Below are 19,627 nucleotides of genomic sequence, written 5' to 3'. Positions count from 1 at the left end.
GATTGGCCATGTTAAATTGCCCTTAGTGACCAAAAAGGTTAGGAGGGGTTATTGGGTTACGGGGATAGGGTGGTAGTGAGGGCTTGAGTGGGTCGGTGCAGACTCGATAGGCCGAATGGCCTACTTCTGCACTATATGTTCTGTGACTATGACTCTAACACCTTTGCCAACAACTTAACGTCAGCGTTTAACAACGAAATAGACCTATACGTCCCACATTCCAGGGGATCCTTGTCCTTCTTCAGGGTCAAGGAAATCGATGCATGTGGCAGCATGGCCAGCAACACCCCCTGAGAAATGGAATCATTAAACATATCCAGCAGAAGTGAGACCAAATGACCAGCAAACTGTATGTAAAATTCAATGGGGAACCTATCCGGACCTGGTGCTGTGCCTGTCTGCATTGACCAAATACAGCTCAATATTAGCGTCTCCAACTTCTGCCTTCTCTCCTGCTCCATCTCGGGGAAGGTCAAAAATTGCCTCATTGATGCACCCTTCTCTGGAGGCTCTGACTCATACAACCCACGATAGAAGGCCTCAAACATCTTATCAACCTTCTCTAGAGCAGGAACTACCCCGCCACCTGAGTCCCTGGCCTCCCGAGTCCCTGACCTCCTGGGGGGCTGCCTGCTGCCTCAGCTGGTGAGCCAACAGATGAGGAGCTTTCTCCCCATACTCATAAAATGTCTCCCTTAAGCATTTCAGCTGGCTTACCACCTTACCCTTTGATAACTTAAAATCCAATAGCAATTTTGTTCTGTCCGCCAATAACTACGGCATCGGGGAGATCGAGTAATGGCGGTCCACTTCGAGAATAGAGTCCACTAGACTCTGCCTCTCCTCCTTCCCAGATTTATCTGTATGCACCTTATAAGAGTCTATCTCGCCCTAACCACCACCTTCAGGGCCTCTCAGAGCGTAGAAGGCGAGACCGCCTCATTCCTGTTGAACACAACGTACTTCACAGGGGCAGAGGATACACGCTCACAAAAACTCTTATCGATGAGCCATGTCCAGTTCCACAAGGGTCCCTGAGAGCAATTTGGTTTCAACAGGTACAAAATGCAGAGCATGACCTGATATAATGATCAGCGAGTATCACACACCCCTCACCCCTTCAAAGCTGCCGGTGAGACCCCCCCATTTTCATTAAATCCAATATACTCATCAATCGCCCTTGCCACCCTCACACAAAACACAGACCTGTTAACAGCTCTACATCTAAGCTCCAGGCCAGCCGTCAGGCCGGCCTCCACTCCAGCATCCCATCTACCAGGTGCGGGGCATGATCTGAAATTACAATTGCCGAATATTCTCCCTGCACCCGGCAACAGGGATTTCCTCATAATAAAAAAAATCAATATATGAATAGACCTTAGCACCGGCGAGAAGAAAGAGAACTCCTTGCATGGGGGTAGAAACCTCCACGGGTCCACCCCACCCATTTCCCTCATAAACGCCGGCAACATCTTTGTCTCCTTCCGAGGGGGTGGGGGAGGGGGGGGGGGGGCGATGAGACAGACTTCGGCTTGGAACGGTCCACCTTTGGATCCAAGACCGTGTTCCAATTCCCCCCCCCCCACCCAAAGATCACCTGATGTGTGTCCATATCCGGGATACTCATTGCCAAGCTGTTCATGAAACCTACATCGTCCCAGTTTGGAACGTACACATTCAGCAACACTACCGACCTGTCCTCCTACACCCCTGAGACCATAACATATTGTCATGAGAATGTCGCTTTAAGAAGTGTTTGGCTGCTCATGTTACTGCAGTGATGTCAGAGTGTGGGTGGAGCTGAGCTCTGGTTCTGCTTTTTAATTTCACTTTGAGAAAAGCTTGGGTGTGTCTGTCTTTTTGGTTTCGTTTTTCAGTGTGTTGCAGCTGAAGTCAGAAAAAGCAGCTGTACTGTTGATCTCTCTGCCATGAAGGACTATCTCTTGATCATTTGGTGAATTCAGAAGAATTATAAATGTTTTCAGTAGTGAATGTAAACTCTGGTGTGCTTATGTTTAAAGGTTTGTTAAGTCTTCTGGGTGTTAAAAAGGACAGCATACAGATTACTTAGTGTTGTATTCTTTGGGGGGGGGTGTATATATTTACTGGTTGCTAAGATATTCACTGTTTGTTTTAAAAAGGTTAACTTGAGTTCATAGAATAAACATTGTTTTGCTTTAAAAAAGAACTTCTCCATTTCTGAAGTACCACACTTGTAGAGTGTGTTCCCCATACCACAATCTATTAAAAGTTGTGGGTCAGGTGAACTCCATGATACACTTTGGGATTCTCTAATTCCTGACCCATAACAATATCTACCATCCCCCGATCTGACATAGCCGTCTGCACCTGGAACTGGACTCTTTTATCAGGATCGCCACCCCCCAGGTCTGGCTGTCAAAGCCCGAATGAAACACCTGACTTACTCAGCTCTTAGCAAGCCTTACTTGATGCTTCACCCGCAAGTGAATCTCCGGCAGCAGCACCACATCACCCCTCAAGCTCGTCAGATGAGCAAAATCTCTCGCTTGTTTTACCACCCTCCCCAACCCTCACACATTCCACGTCACCAACTGAATCGGGGGCCTCTTACAGCCCCCCGTACTTGGATCAGCCATCACCTCTACGGGGGGGGGGACGCACCCACCCCCCCAACATTGCCCAACCAGCAGTCCCTGCCCAAGATGGCACCTGGCCCAACCCATCGGATGGAGCCAAAAAACAACTCTGTCACTGTGAGCCCCTCCCCCTCCTTTAAATCCCAAAACTATTTTCTCTCGAAACTGCTCTTATCTCCCCCATTCCTCCACAATTCACACCTCCTAGGCACGCCGAAACGGGCACAAACAGGATCATCAGGCCACAGGCCCTCGCCACCTAACTCCCATTTACTAGTGAATTGCAGTTTGCTAACAGGGTAGCCCCCCCCCCCCCCCCTCCAGAGTCCCCCTCACCCAAAAATCGATAATAAAGCAATGGACCTTCCACGACCATCCCATCTTTAGAAACGCCATTGTCCCCCTCCCCTTTTCTATATGCCATATCCACCCCTAAAAACCACAAAAGAAAAAGGGTAAGAGAAGGAACCAATCCATCGAACAGTCCCCCAAAACTATTTTCAATTAACAGTTAACAATACCAAAATACAAAGAAAATACAAGGCCCCAGATACAACAAAAAAAACACAAAACAATTGCCCTCCAACAACCCCCTTTTCACAATAAAGTCCCCCTCCACCATTCTTAGTTCAGTCTTTCAGCCATTTAGCCTTTAAGAATGCCTCCACCTCCTCTGCCATCTTGATGAAGCGATCCCTTGAGTTGTGCATGACTCTCAACTTTGCTGAGTAGACTACTCCAAAACGCATTCCACTTTTGTGAAGTGCTGCCTTTGCCTTGTTGAAGGCTGCCCGCCTTCTCGCCAACTCTACCATAACATCTTGGTGTATCCAAATACCACTGCCTTCCCACCTCACAGTTCTGCTTGGCCAATCGGATCAAACTAGAGTCCCAGGCCAACGACACGAACACAAGACGTCTATGACAGAGCTTACATGAGATCACAGGCTACAAAGCAAGGCAAAGCGGAATCTCTGGGGTTGGAGCATCCCTCCCCGATGAATTGAACAAGTTTTATGCCTGCTTTGAACAGTCAGCCAATACATCAGTTCCACCCGCCACAACAGCCTTGGACGCACCCATACCCACTATACAGCCTCGGAGGTAAGAGCTGCTTTCTTGAAAGTAAACCCGCAGAAAGCAATGGGCCTCGACGGAGTCCCTGGGCGAGCACTCAGATCATGCGCTGACCAGCTGGCGAGTATCTTCAACACCTCACTTCTCCGCCTCGAGGTCCCTACCTGCTTCAAGAAGACCACCATAATATCAGTACCAAAGAAGAACAAGGTAACCTGCCTCAACGACTACCGACCGGTGGCCCTGACGTCTGTTTTATCATGAAATGCTTTGAGCGGCTAGTCATGAGACGGATCAACGCCAGCCTCTCAGATGGTCTCGCTCCATTGCAGTTTGCCTACCGCGGCAACAGATCCACAGCAGATGCTATCTCTCTGGCCCTACAATCAACTCTCGACAACAAGGACATCAACATCAGACCACTGTTCATAGACTACAGCTCTGCCTTCAACACCATTATCCCAACAAGACTAATAACCAAACTCTGCAATCTTGGACTTGATCCCTCCCTGTGCAGCTGGTTCCTTGACTTCCTCACCAACAGACCGCAATCTGTCAGGATAGGCAACAACACCTCCTCCACAATAGTCCTCAACACCGGAGCCCCGCAAGGATGTGTGCTCAGTCCTCTACTGTACTAGTTGTTCACACACAACTGTGTGGCGAGATTCAACTCCAATTCAATCTATAAGTTTGCAGATGATACGACAGTGGTGGGTCGTATCTCAAACAACGAAGAATCAAACTACAGAAGGGAGATAGATCAACTTGGTTGGATGGTGTACCGAAAACAACCTCTCACTAAATGCTGGAAAGACCAAGGAACTGACCATCGATTTCAAGAAGCGTAGCACGACACTTCCCCCCCCTCCCCCTCATCAACATCAATGGCTTTGAAGTGTAGATGGTCGATAGATTTAAGTTCCTGGGGGTCACCATCACCAACAGCCTCTTCTGGTCCACTCACATTGATGCAACAGTCAAGAAAGCCCAACAACGTCCCTACTTCCTACAGAAGCTAAAGAAATTTGGCATGTCTGCATTGACTCCCACAAACTTCTACAGGTGTACCACAGAGAGCATCCTATCCGGCTGCATTACAGCTTGGCATGGCAACTGCTCGGCCCAAGAAACTGCAGAGTGTGGTGAACTCAACCCAAAGCATCACAGAAGCTTGCCATCCTCCCATTGATTCTGTATACACTTCCCGCTGCCTCAGGAAGGCAGACAGCATTGTCAGAGACCCCTCACACCCAGGCTTTTCCCTCTTCCAGACCCTTCCATCAGGCAGAAGATTCAGAAGTCTGAAGACCTGCACGTCGAGCCATAGGAACAGCGTCTTCCCCACAGTTACTAGACTCCTCAACGACTCTCCCTTGGCTGATCTGTTCCCTGTAAGAACACTATTCATGACACCCTATGCTGCTCTTGTTTGTCCCTTGTTCCGCACTATCACTATTTGTTGATCTACCACTGTCAATGTACTCTGTCGATTATTCTTTTGTCTACTGTCTACTGTGTACGTTCCCTTGGCCGCAGAAAAATACTGTTCACTGTACTTTGGTACATGTGACAATAAAAATCAATCAATCACTCAATCGAGATACCTTCTCCTTCACCTGGTAGCTGTGGAAGCAGACTATCTCAGCTCTAGGTGGTTTGTTAGCCCATGGCTTCGGCTGGAGTGACCGATGTGCCTCCTACAGTTTGAGGGGGGGTGGGTTCTTCCTCCCCCACCGACAACTTCTCAAACATTGCCGAAAAGTACTCCATCGGTCTCGGGCCCTCCATACCCTCAGGGAGCCCTATGATATGCAAGTTCAGCTGCCGGAACCTGTTTTTCAGGTCCTCGACCTTTGCTCTGAGGCCCCTATTCCTCCACTTTCAACAGCTCGGCTTCCAAAGAAGTTAGATGGTCTCCACCCTCTTCAACACCTCGCCATGCTCCTGCATCATCTCATAGAATCCTAGAATTTCTTCAGTGCAGAAGGAGGAAATTCATCCCATTGGGTCTACACTGACCCTCTGAAAGAGCATCCTACCTAGGCCCACTCCCCCGCCCTATCCCCTCAACCCCACCTAAACTGCACATCTTTGGACACCTTTGGACACTAAGGGGTAATTTACCATGGCCAATCAGCCTGACCTGCACATCTTTGGACTGTGGGAGGAAACCGGAGCACCCGGAGGAAACACACGCACACACGGGGAGACAGTGCAAACTCCACATAGTCATCCAAGGTCGGAATTGAACCCGGGGCCCTGGCTCTGTGAGGTAGTAGTGCTAACCACTATGCCACCGGATGTCTTCCCAATCGCCTCCTTCATCAGGTCCAATGTGTCTTCCAACTGCTTAAGATTCTCCAGCATTTCCCTCCCATGCCACTCTGGTTGACATGGTCAACCAGATTGCGCAGTATCGAGTCTTCTCCACAGTTAACTTGAAGTCCGCGTACCACCAGCTCCCTATCCGTCGGGAGGACCGCCAATACACTGCCTTCGAGGCAGATGGCCGCCTCTACCTCAGGGTTCCCTTCGGCGTCACCAATGGGGTCTTGGTCTTCCAACGAGAAATGGACGAATGGTTCACCAGTACGGGCTGCGGGCCACGTTCCCGTACCTAGACAACGTCACCATCTGCGACCATGAACAGCAAGACCATGACGATAACCTCCGGCACTTCCTCCACACTGCCAAACTCTTGAACCTCACTTACAATAAGGAAAAATGTGTTTTCGATACAACCCGCCTGGCCATCCTCGGCTACGTTGTGGAACACGGAGTCCTAGGGCCCAACCACGACCGCATGCGCCCCCTCCTGGAACTCCTCCTCCCCCACTACCCCAAGGCCCTGAAGAGATGCCTGGGGTTCTTCTCCTACTATGCCCAGTGGATCCCCAATTATGCGGACAAGGCCCGTCCACTCATTAAATCCACCATTTTTCCCCTGACGGCTGAGGCCCGCCTGGCCTTCAACCGCATCAAGTCAGATATTGCCAAAGCCGCGATGCCCGCTGTGGACGAGTCCATCCCGTTCCAAGTGGACAGCGATGCGTCGGACTTTGCTCTGGCCGCTACCCTCAACCAGGCGGGCAGGCCCATGGCTTTCTTCTCCCGCACCCTCCATGTCTCCGAAATTCAACACTCCTCCGTCGAAAAGGAAGCCCAAGCCATTGTAGAAGCTGTGCGACATTGGAGGCATTACCTGGCCGGCAGGCGATTCACTCTCCTCACTGACCAACGGTCGGTTGCCTTCATGTTCAATAACACACAGCGGGGCAAGGTCAAGAATTACAAGATTCTGAGGTGGGGGATCGATCTCTCCACCTACAATTACGATATCTTGTATCGACCTGGGAAGCTCAATGAGCCCCCAGATGCCCTATCCCGCGGTGGAGAGGGAGAACGCAACGGTCTGGAAGGCCGTCCTCCTGGCCCTACGGTCTAGATGTCTCCCAGTCTCCCGCTGGCAGGAGGTCCTCTCCGATGTGCTACACTCCATCCAGTCGCTCCTGTGTACTGCCACCAACGAGACTCCTCACGAGCGTATGTTTGCCTTTTCCAGGAGGTCCACCTCCGGGGTCTCGCTCCCGTCCTGGTTGACAGTCCCAGGGCCCGTCCTCCTCCGGAAGCCTGCGAGGAGCCATAAATCAGATCCCCTCGTCGAGAATGTCCTGCTCCCCCATGCCAATCCACAATATGCTTACGTGGCACATCAGGACGGGCGACAGGACACGGTCTCCCTCCGGGATTTGGCACCGGCAGGTTCCCCAGCGACCATCACCACCACCCCCGACCCTACACCGTCTCCCACCACCTCTACCCACCCACCTCAAGACCTGGCGCCCGCAGGCCCATCGGTGACCACCACCACCACCCCTGCCCCCACCCCCCCCCCCCTCCGACTCAACAATTGGGTGAAGAAGAGGACAACACGCTCCTGGACGTGCAGGTCTCGACACCGGCGCCACACCACAGCCGGGACTTAGGCGATCACGGCGGAAGGTCAAGGCCCCCGACAGACTTGATCTTTAAGCCCACTTCACCCCCTCTGGACTCTTTTTTTTAAACAGGGGTTGAATGTGGCAAACCACTGTAATGTATAATACATGTATTGTGGTAATAGCCACTGTATGATGCGTAAGGTGGTAAACCACTGCCCGATGGTTCCGCCTCTCCTCGAGCTGGTATAAAGGTGGCTGGTCTCCGCTGTCATGATATTCAAACACACACATCATGATGGACACACTAACAGGCAAATCAGAGTACACAACACCACAACCAATCACAGACAAGAACACCAACCACATAAAAAGCACGAGCACGACACCTGGAGGTCAGTAGGTCTGGGGAGAAGGAAGCATGAAAGAGCTGTTGAAACACCACAAGCAGGGAGCCCCCCACGTGCAGAGTGCAAAGACCAAGTTGTAAATAGTGAGTTTAAATAAACAAGCGTTGTACCATATGCAACTGTGTTGGCTCTTCTGTGTGTTAGAACACCCAACACCACATGGTACAGGAGTGGATCGATACCTGCCTACCAACCTGCCATTCTGGACATGGACCACACCGGCAAACCGCAGCCGATGCAAGTCACGGGGAACCTAGGCACCAACTGGAAGCTCTACAGGCAGCGATTTGACCTGTACATCCGTGCCACCGAAAAACAGAATGTCTCGGATGATTCGAAGATTGCAATGCTCCTCTTCTACGCAGGCCCCCACCCAAATGATGTCTTTAATTCACTGGTGTTCGAGGAAGGCGAAAACCAGGCCAAATATGACACGGTCATCCTCAAAATGGACCAGCACTTTCAAACTGAAGTAAACGAAACTTTCGAAAGATACATCTTTCAGCAACGCCTGCAAGGTAAGGAGGAGCTTTTTCAACCCTTTTTGACGCACCTCCGGATTCTGGCGCAGTCCTGCGGTTACGGCACCACCACAGAGTCCATGATCAGGGACCAGATTGTTTTTGGCGTTGCCTCCAGTGGCCTACGCCAGCAGCTTCTTAAAATAAAGAGCCTCACCTTAGCGTCTGCTGTGGAAGCCTGTGTCCTCCATGAGAATGCTGCCTGCCGTTTTGCCCGATTTCAGGCGTCCGAGTTGGCACGGAGGGGGTCCCCAGCCGTCGAATCGGCAAGCCAGGCCGCCCACGACGTTGAACGCATCCAGGCCGTCGATTTCTTCCCGCCCCACGGCCCGGACGACAGCGGCCGCTTCCCGCGCTTTTCGCGGTCTCCCGCGCAGGTGCGCGCCAAGAATAACGGCCACAACGAGGGACGCACTGCGCAGGCGCGCCCACCGCAAGATCGCACTGCGCATGCGCAGTGGCGCAACGAACGCCGTGACGTCATGACGTGCAGCAAGTGTGGAGGTCTACACTTAAAAGGGCAATGTCCTGCAAAATACCAACAGTGCAACAGATGTGCCATGATAGGCCACTACGCAGCCCGCTGTCGTGCGGCTCAACCCATGGATCCGGCGCATCCTCGACAACCTCGCACACGAGTCAGGACCGTCCAGCCCACGCATCAAGACTTCCAGTTAAGTGATGCAGATGACCAGGATGACTTCAGAGTTGCCGTCATTGATGTCAACAAGGTCAATGCCATCAATCCAGACGATGAGTGGTGTGCCACCCTGACGGTCAACCGATCGCGCGTCGCCTTCCGTCTGGACACCGGCGCATCCGCCAACCTGATTGCTTACTCTGCAGTCCAGGCCATGAAGGTCAAACCACTCATCACACCATCCCGGCTTAAGATGGTTGACTATAACGGGAACGTTATCCCGTCCGTAGGATCTTGCCAGCTACAGGTGACTCACAAGAGGTACACGGCCACACTCCCCTTCGAAGTTGTGGGCTCATCAAAGGACTCGTTACTGGGCGCACAAGCGTGTAAGGTCCTTCACCTGGTACAGCGCATCATGTCTCTCTCTCCAGATGAGATATCCGACTTCCCGGATGCTGAGTTCCACGCGAATCTCCATTCCCTCCTCGCTCACAACCAGGAGGTTTTTGAAGGCATGGGGACATTGCCACACACGTACAAGATTCGACTCAGACCGGACGCCATCCCTGTCGTTCACGCACCTCGCAGGGTTCCTGCGCCTCTCAAAGACCGCCTCAAGGCACAACTGCAGATTCTTCAGGACCAAGGGGTCCTATCCAAGGTCACGGAGCCCACGCCATGGGTCAGCTCCATGGTCTGTGTAAAGAAGCCCTCTGGCGAGCTCCGTATATGTATAGATCCAAAAGATCTGAACAACAACATCATGCGGGAACACTATCCCATCCCGAAACGAGAAGACCTCACCAGCGAGATGGCGCGAGCCAACATATTCACTAAATTGGATGCGTCCAAAGGATTCTGGCAGATCCAACTGGACCCGGCCAGCCGAAGACTATGCACATTCAACACCCCTTTTGGCAGATTCTGCTACAACCGGATGCCATTCGGCATCATTTCGGCATCTGAAGTATTCCACCGCATTATGGAGCAGATGATGGAAGGCATCGAAGGGGTACGTGTATATGTGGACGATATCATCATTTGGTCCACCACTCCGCAGGAACACATGCATCGTCTTCGACGTGTCTTCACCCGCATACGGCAAAATGGCCTGCGTCTCAACCGTGCGAAGTGTGCTTTCGGCCAGACGGAGCTGAAATTCCTCGGGGACCACATCTCAAGGTCCGGGGTCCGTCCCGATGCAGACAAGGTTAGCGCCATCACAGCCATGCCACGACCGGCTGACAAGAAGGCTGTCTTAAGATTCCTGGGCATGGTCAACTTCCTTGGGAAGTTCATTCCCAACCTGGCTTCTCATACAACAAACATGCGCCATCTCGTAAAAAAATCGACGGAATTCAACTGGCACCAGTCGCATCAGCAGGAATGGGAGGAGCTCAAGCACAAACTGGTCACGGCACCAGTGCTGGCCTTCTTTGACGCGACTCGCCCTACAAAGATCTCAACAGACGCCAGCCAATCTGGTATTGGAGCGGTACTCCTGCAAAAAGACAGCACGTCATCATGGGCCCCGGTTGCGTATGCCTCACGAGCCATGACCCCTACCGAACAGCGCTACGCGCAAATCGAAAAAGAATGCCTGGGCTTGTTAACTGGACTGGACAAGTTCCACGACTATGTGTATGGCCTGCCACGATTCACGGTCGAAACTGACCACCGCCCCCTGGTCAACATCATTAACAAAGACCTGAACGACATGACTCCTCGCCTCCAGCGCATCTTACTCAAACTCAGGAGGTACGATTTTGAACTGATCTACACTCCGGGGAAGGAACTCATAGTGGCGGACACTCTTTCCCGAGCAGTGAGCACACCACCAGATGCGGAGGGGTTCGTGCGTCAAATTGAGGCACACGTGACTCTGACAGCAGCAAATATGCCAGCTGATGATCCTTGTCTGGCCCACATACGCGCAGAGACGGCGACTGACCCTCTGCTGCAGCGAGTGATGCGCCACATGACGGAAGGGTGGCTAAAAGGGCAGTGCCCCCAGTTTTATAATGTGCGAGATGATCTCACCAATATAGACGGGGTCCTTATGAAATCGCATAGGATCGTCATTCCACACAGTGTGCGCCAGATGATTCTTCGTCAACTACACGAAGGCCACTTGGGTGTCGAAAAATGCAGACGAAGGGCCCGGGCGGCGGTATATTGGCCGGGTATTAATGAAGACATAGCCAACATGGTGCTCAACTGCACAACCTGTCAGAGGTTTCAGCCGGCGCAACCTCCGGAAACACTTCTACCACACGAGATGGTGACGTCCCCCTGGGCGAAGGTGGGTGTTGACCTATTTCACGCGCTCGGCAGAGATTACATTGTTATTATAGACTACTTCTCAAACTACCCGGAAGTCATGCCTCTCCATGATCTGACGTCGTCCGCAGTCATTGGGGCCTGCAAGGAAACGTTTGCTCGCCATGGCATTCCAAGGACTGTCATGTCAGACAATGGACCTTGTTTTGCCAGCCGTGAATGGTCGTCCTTTGCCGCAGCATATGGTTTCACTCATGTGACATCCAGCCCTCTGCATCCACAATCGAACGGGAAGGCTGAAAAGGGTGTCCACATCGCAAAGCGGCTCCTGTGCAAGGCGGCTGATGCCGGATCGGACTTTAACCTTGCCTTGCTGGCCTATCGATCGGCCCCGTTATCCACGGGCCTCTCGCCAGCGCAGCTACTAATGGGTCGCTCCCTCAGGACGACGGTACCTTCCGTCCTGGCACCGACAACAGACCATGAGGCGGTTCTTCGGGACATGCAACTGCAGCGTGATCGCCAGAAAGGTCGGTACGACACACGAGCGACGGACCTGCCCCCCCTGTCCTCCGGAGACAAAGTACGCGTCCATCAACCGTATGGTGGCTGGTCAGCACCGGCCGAAGTCCTCCGACAAGTGGCTCCCCGCTCGTTCCTGGTTCGCATGCCGGATGGTTCCGTGCGTCGCCGCAATCGGCGCGCCCTTCGCCGACTTCCACGTTCACAGCCACACAACACGCCAGATCCTCAACAGGCTTCCGAGGATGACTTTGTGGAGCTGCCGCACATCACGCCCTTTCCATCGCCACCCATGGCCATGCCTGCACAGCAGCCGGTGGTTCTTGATCCACCCTTAAGGCGGTCAACCCGAATTCGTCGCAAACCCATTAGAATGGACTTATAATACAGTTCATATGTTTAATAAGTTGGACAATTTTACATGATAACCTGTTGTTGTTTATCGTTCCAGCTGTCGTCTGACTGGACAACTGTTCAAAATTTTTTTTCTTCTTCTCTCGTTCGCATTTCTGTTATGTTATGGTACAACTGGATTCATGTGACGCACTCGACATCGCCCCATGTACATAGTTCCGTCATAGACACATGCTGCACACGACACACACACACTCTTAGATGCACTCACGTCACGATCATATTTATTACCACGTAGGCACATATCTTTGTAAAAAGGGGGGATGTCATGATATTCAAACACACACATCATGATGGACACACTAACAGGCAAATCAGAGTACACAACACCACAACCAATCACAGACAAGAACACCAACCACATAAAAAGCACGAGCACGACACCTGGAGGTCAGTAGGTCTGGGGAGAAGGAAGCATGAAAGAGCTGTTGAAACACCACAAGCAGGGAGCCCCCCACGTGCAGAGTGCAAAGACCAAGTTGTAAATAGTGAGTTTAAATAAACAAGCGTTGTACCATATGCAACTGTGTTGGCTCTTCTGTGTGTTAGAACACCCAACACCACATCCGCCTCTGATCCAGTTCGGGATCTGAGGCCAGGAGCTTTCGGTTTAGTGTATTAAAGCCTCAGTTACGTTCACCACTCGTCGTGTGTTTATTGATGGCATATCACGGAGGAAACCCATGCAGACAGGGGAGAATGTGGAAACACCACACAGTTACCCAAGGCTGGAATCAAATCCGGGTCCAGGGTGCTGTGAGGCATCAGTGCTAACCACTGTGCCACCATGCCCCCCTAGTTTGGTCTACTGTATTTGCTGCTCCCAGTGCAATCATCTCTACATTGGGGAGACTAAATGCAGACTGGGTGACCGCTTTGTGGAACACCTTCACTCAATCTGTAACCATGACCCCAGCCTTCCTGTCGCTTGCCATTTCAACTCCGCATCCTGCTCTCACACACATGTCCTTCCTTGGCCTGCTGCAATGCTCCAGGGAAGCCCAACACAAACTGAGGAGCAGCATCTTATCTTCTGACTGGGCAGGTTATAGCGCTCATGCCTCAACATTGAGTTGAACCATTTTACACTGACTTTTCTCCTCCATCTTGACCTTATTTTTAATATCCAAAATATTTTTTGTCCCAATGCACACCCCCCTCTCCCCCGTTGTGCCATTTGTCATTTGTTCTTTAGTTTTGCTTTCATTGAACACTGATCTTTGTTCCGCCATTAAAACATTCAGATATCTTTGTCACTGCCAGCATCTTCTATAGTCCTTCACACTGCTATTAATACTTCCTGTCACGTGCATTTCCCCATTCCAAGTGAGAATACCCCACATGCCATTCTCTGCTTTCTGTCATGAAGGCAGCTAGCAATCCATTCTTCCACTGACACGGACTCCACATTTTCTGACCTCATTCATTTATTTATTACGGACACAGAATTGCCTTCTAAATAAAATCGAGATAAACTTCATCTACTGCATTGCCATTGTCCATTCCCTGAGTTACCACCTCAAAACATTCAATAAGGTTGGTCCTGCAGGATTTTCTCTTTTGAAATCTGTGCTGACGATTCATTGTTTTATCTCTCATCTCTAGATATTCTACTATTCTCTCCTTTTAATCAGGACTCCATTATTTTTCCCACGACTGATGTTAAGCTGACTGGTTGATAATTCCCTGAACATGCCCAGTCCATCACCTTAAATGTAGATAATTATCATAACTTGCAAATACTTTGGATTGGATTCCAGTGTTTAAGTTTGTCATTTATGCAAAAAGGGTAAAATATTTCCAGTTATGGGACCACACTCTGTACTGAAACACGTCCATCATGTTCTTGAACAGTCAAATATCTGAGAGATTCCCAAGTTCTCAGATCAATTATTAATAATAATAATCTTTCTCAGTGTCAAAAGTAGGCTTACATTAACACTGCAATGAAGTTAGTGTGAAAATCCCCTAGTCACCATACTCTGGCGCCTGTTCAGGTACACAGAGGGAGAATTCAGAATGTCCAATTCACCCAACAAGTCTTTCGGGACATGTGGGAGGAAGCTGGAGCACCCGGAGGAAACCCACGCAGACACAGGGAGAACGTGTAGACTCCGCACAGACAGCGACCCAAGCCAGGAATCGAATCCTGGTCCCTGGCGCTAAATATCTTTTATGGAGGAATACTGAAATACTTGTTTTGAGGTATAGAAATGTACAATTTCCTGTTAAAAGCAAACCAGTTACATTATTTTTTAATTCAGGAATCCATTCTATATTCTGACTTTGCATTTTATACCCTTGTACAACAAAGATGTGGCTACAATTGGAGAGCCTCTGTGAAACAAAGGGGTAAAGTTTCCACTGGGATTCTCCTGATCTCCCACCATTACTTTGGTAGAAATCCTAGAGAAACTATGCTCTGGGGAGAAAGCGGATCCTCCACCAAAGATACAGCTGGAGATCAAGAAAGCATCCATAGAAACTCTGCCCCAATATGTCAGAAAAGCAATGGCTCTACATAATTCCCTTTAAAGTACAGAACTTAATATACTCGATATTATACTCCAGATGTGTGCACTGAACAATTTAAGCATTCCTACTTTAAATGCTTATGGCCAGAGTTTGCATACTGAGTAAAATATACATCATGAAATAGATTGTTACATTAAATTCTAAATTTGAGGTACGGTAACAAATTATCAATCTTAACATTTTCTTTTAACTTTTATTCCAGTCCCATTCAAACTCCAAGAAGGAGAGGTCCGCATTCTCTCGCTTGATCGATGCCAGTCATACTTTGACACTAAAACAATCACCTCTCGAATGTTATGTGCAGGCTATGAACCTGGAACAGTGGATTCGTGCATGGTAAGGGGGTAAAATGCAGAACAATTCTGTACGAATCCCTTTGTTAATTTGCTCATCAAGGTTTAGGTTGGGAATAAAATAATTCCAACATGCATGCAGTAATTACATGTAAATCAGGCACACTGTCAACAGCTGAATTTTGTGAAAGTTATTTAACCTCATTGGCAGCAGGTTGGGATAACTGAGTCCTGAAATTTCAGGACTTTGGCTGAGGAGCTGTCCACAACACATACTTTTGTCAATAAAAATAGAATGCACAAGAGACTCCATTGACTTGACCCTGCAATGTGGGGGAAGATCCGGTTGGGGGCCAATAATGTGTTGGCTTAAAGTAGATAAAGATTGAGATTCAAGAAACCTCGGGCTGCACGATGGCGCAGTGGTTAGCACTGCTGCCTCATGACACTGAGGACCTGGGTTCGATCCCGGCCCCGGGTCACTGTCGGTGTGGAGTTTGACATTCTCCCTGTGTTTGCGTGGGTCTCAGCCCCACAACCCAAAAAGATGTGCAGGTTAGATAGATTGGCCACACTAAATTGCCCCTTAATTGGAAAAAAATAATTGGGTACTCTAAATTTTTTTTGGAATAAAGCCACACGATTCCATAGGATTTGAACAAACAAATTTAAACTTTACTGTACAAGTTCAGAAAGATAAAACAATTTACAATATTGATCTTATATTCTCACATTCAGGGTAAGTATGAAGGTGAATTATAGGACGAACCGTGGTTGAACACACCACACAACCGAGTAAGTGACAGGTGCAATCGAGGCAGACTCCATGAATTTCGCAGGAACCCACTCCGACGTTATCAAACACCAAGTGAGACAATCACGGTGAAACTCTTTTCCCACCTTCACCTTCAAAGATCTCTCCTTGGAATTCGCTCCAAATGTTTGTCCCAGTTGGATAGCTTTAACAACGGCCCACCTCACAGGGTTTCATAGAATCATACACAGAAAATAGAAGTAGGAGGAGGTCATACGGTCCTTCGAGTCTGCCCCACCATTCATTATGATCATTGCTGATCATCCAAGTTCAATACCCTGATCCCGTCTTCCCCCCATATCCCTTGATCCTTTTAGCTGCAACAACTATATCTAATTCCTTCTTGAAATTACACAATGTTTTCAACTCAACTACTTTCTGTGGTAGTGAATTCCACAGGTTCACCACTCTCTGGGTGAAGAAATTTCTCCTCACTTCAGTCCTGAAAGGTTTACCCCTTATCCTCAAACTATGACCCCTGGTTCTGGATTCCCCCGCCATCGGGAACATTCTTTCTGAATCTACCGTGTCTAATCCTGTGAGAATGTTGTAAGTTTCTATGAGATCCCCTCTCACTCTTCTGAACTCCAATAAATATAATCCAACCTGATTTAGTCTCTCCTCATATAACAGTTCCGCCATCCCAGGAATCATCCCCAAGGGTTCGCTCACAGCTAGGTTGCCAATTAATCCTTTCTCATTGTACAGCACTCAGTCCAAGATGGCCTGCTCCCTTGTTGGTTCTTCAACGTATTGGTCCAAAAAACTATCCCGTACACACTCCAGAAATTCCTTCTCTATTGTACTGTGACTAATTTGACTCACCCAATCGATATGCAGATTAAAGTCACGCATAATCACAGATGTTCCTTTAACACATGCATCTCTGATTTCCTGTCTCATGCAATTCCCAACATTACCACTGCAGTTTGGTGCTCAACCCATACAGACCCCACATTGTCTGTGCTGATATCTTTCCTCAATATTGTATCAATATTTTGTTTGATAAATCTCACCTTCTGAGAGAATCCTTCTCCCTGGATTTCTGAGTATATTCAACACAAGCTTACAAGTGCATTTACATATGTGTAGTCTTGCCCATCAGAACACCTCTGCCCAAAGGGGTACCTTTGCCCCAGCCACCCACAATACAGAGTCGATCTGCTAACTGCAGTTCTTTCTTTAGTTTGGAACCTATATGTCTGCTCTATTTTAACTTCCTTAATTACATCTATTCCTGTCCCTGTGTCTGTGACACATCTGGCTAGAACACTGCTGCAAACTGACTGCTCAAGAGCTGTTCATTGACTCTTGAGCTGACATGTTAACCTCTCAAAACACTCCCAGAGGGCCTAGTCTCCCACTTGTGCTATCATTTCCTGTCAAAATCTTGTTTTGTTATTGCTCCTGCCACCTGAATGTAACCAGAGATGAACTTATGTATTCTGAACATTCTCAGATTGGAGATCAGAATAAAAGTTTTGTTAGGAGCCAAAAGATTCAACAACCTCGGTAGCATTTTGTCTGTCCCCATCATTGCTTGAGGGCTTGCATACATAGACGCCTGTATATGCAGACGTCAGAGCTGCTCAGAAATTACTGCAGTCTTCAGGACATGTTTGCATTCAGTAAAAGTCCAAATGGTACATGAGCGCAGAAATATTATTTTTGCATTAAATGGCGGTATCGTGGATGCGGCTGTATTGCCTTCATTATAAAGCAGGACATAGCCTGCAAAATCACAAAAGGAGACCAAATCAGACTTTCTTGCCTGTCACCCTTTGCTAGACTAATCCAAAATGAATACATGCTGTATTCTCTATATAGATTTTTTAAATCGTCATCTACTTCAAAATGTTTATTGCTTCAAAGATATGATGGTATTGCCTCAACAGCACTTCGTCTAAAGAAATTTCCTATAGTATACGAATTAGGAGCAGAAGTCGGCAATTCAGCCCTTCGAGCCTGCTCTGCCATTCAATCAGATCATGGCTGATCTCTTCCTGGTCTCAGATCCACCTCTCTGCCTGTTCCCCATATCCCTTTAACCCGTTTTTAAAATCAGAAATATATCTATCTCCTTTTTGAAACTATTTAATAATTCACACACCACCGCATTATGGGACAGTAAGTTTCACAAATTCACTATCCTCTGCGAGAAGTGGTTCCTCCTCATCTCAGTTTTAAATCTATCGCCTCTCAACTTATATCTGTGATCTCTTATTCTGGATTGCCTGATGAAGGGAAACATTTGGTCTATGTTTACTTTATCAATTCCTCTTAGTATTTTATATACCTTGGCAGATCCCCTCTCATTCTTCTAAACTCCAGCGAGTATAAACCCAAACTGTTCAATCTCTTCTCATTCTTCAACTCTTTCATCCCCGGAATCAATCTGGTGAACCTTCTCTGAACTGCCTCCAATGCCACCACACCCTTCCTCAAATAAGAAGACCAAAACTTAGATACAATACTCCAGATGTGGTCTCACCATCGTCCTATACAATAAACATTAAAATTCCATTTGTCTTTTTATTACATGCTGTACCTGCATACCGACTTTCTGCGATTCATGAACCCAGATCCCTCTGCCCAGACATACTTTGAATCAGCTTTTCATTTAAATACTAATTTGCCTGACTATTTTTTCGGCCAACATGGATAACCCACTTATCCACATTAAACTTCATCTGCCAAATTTTGGCCCATTCTCCTAGCCTACCTATATCTGTCTGTAAACTCCTCAACTTCTCTTCCCTATCTATTTTAGGATCAGCCGCAAATTTTGCTATGTTCCACTCTGTCCTTGCTTGCATATCATTTATATAGATTGTAAACAGTTGAGGTCCAAGGACTGATCCCTGCGGCACCCCACTAGCTACAATTCATCAGCCAGAGAAGGACCCACTTATCCAGACACTCTGCTTTCCATCAGTCAGCCAATCCTCAATCCAATCTAGTACTCTACCCCCAATCCTCTGCAATCTCACCTTCTGGATCAGTCTTTTATGTGGCATCTTGTCAAACGCCTTCTGGAAGTCTCGATGTAGCAAATCCACAGGTTCCCATTATCCACCTTGCTGGTTGCATCCTCAAAGTTTGTCAAGCATGCCTTATCCTTCATAAAACCATGCTGACAATGGTGGATTGAGCTTGGTCTTTCCAAATGTTCAGTGATCTCATCCTTAATGATTGATTCCAGCAACTTCCCCACCACAGATGTCAAGCTAACCGGTCTATAGTTTCTTACTTTTTGCCTCTTTATTTTTGAATAGTTGTGTCATATTAACATGTTTCCAATCCACCGGGAACTTTCCAGAATCCAGGGAATTTTGAAATATCATAACCAATGCACCCAATATTTCTGCTGCCACCTCCTTTAATACCCTAGGGTGCAGACCATCAGGTCCCGGAAACATATCTGCCTTTAGTCCCATTAGTTTATTCAAAACCCTCTCCCTAGTGATGGTTATTGCACCAAGTTCCTCTGCATTAACTGCAGTTTTTGGAATTTATTTATTATCCTCTACCCTGAAGATATAATCACAAACAGTGAGAA

At 48.5% G+C, this 19,627-nt stretch overlaps 1 protein-coding gene across 7 annotated transcripts in view; it reads left to right on the top strand.

The window, feature by feature from the left end:
- The window catches only part of corin (corin, serine peptidase), a 420,139-nt gene that overhangs the window by 387,167 nt on the left and 13,345 nt on the right, over window positions 1-19,627 (top strand). For all 7 annotated transcript variants that reach the window (XM_072496714.1, XM_072496713.1, XM_072496715.1 and 4 more), the window contains exon 21: window positions 15,164-15,297. In XM_072496714.1, coding sequence (XP_072352815.1) covers window positions 15,164-15,297 — 134 coding nt within the window. The remainder of the gene's footprint in view (window positions 1-15,163; window positions 15,298-19,627) is intronic.

This window comes from Scyliorhinus torazame, chromosome 3 (assembly GCF_047496885.1).
Source record: "Scyliorhinus torazame isolate Kashiwa2021f chromosome 3, sScyTor2.1, whole genome shotgun sequence".
Lineage (NCBI taxonomy): Eukaryota > Metazoa > Chordata > Chondrichthyes > Carcharhiniformes > Scyliorhinidae > Scyliorhinus > Scyliorhinus torazame.
This window is presented reverse-complemented; position numbering and strand designations above follow the sequence as displayed.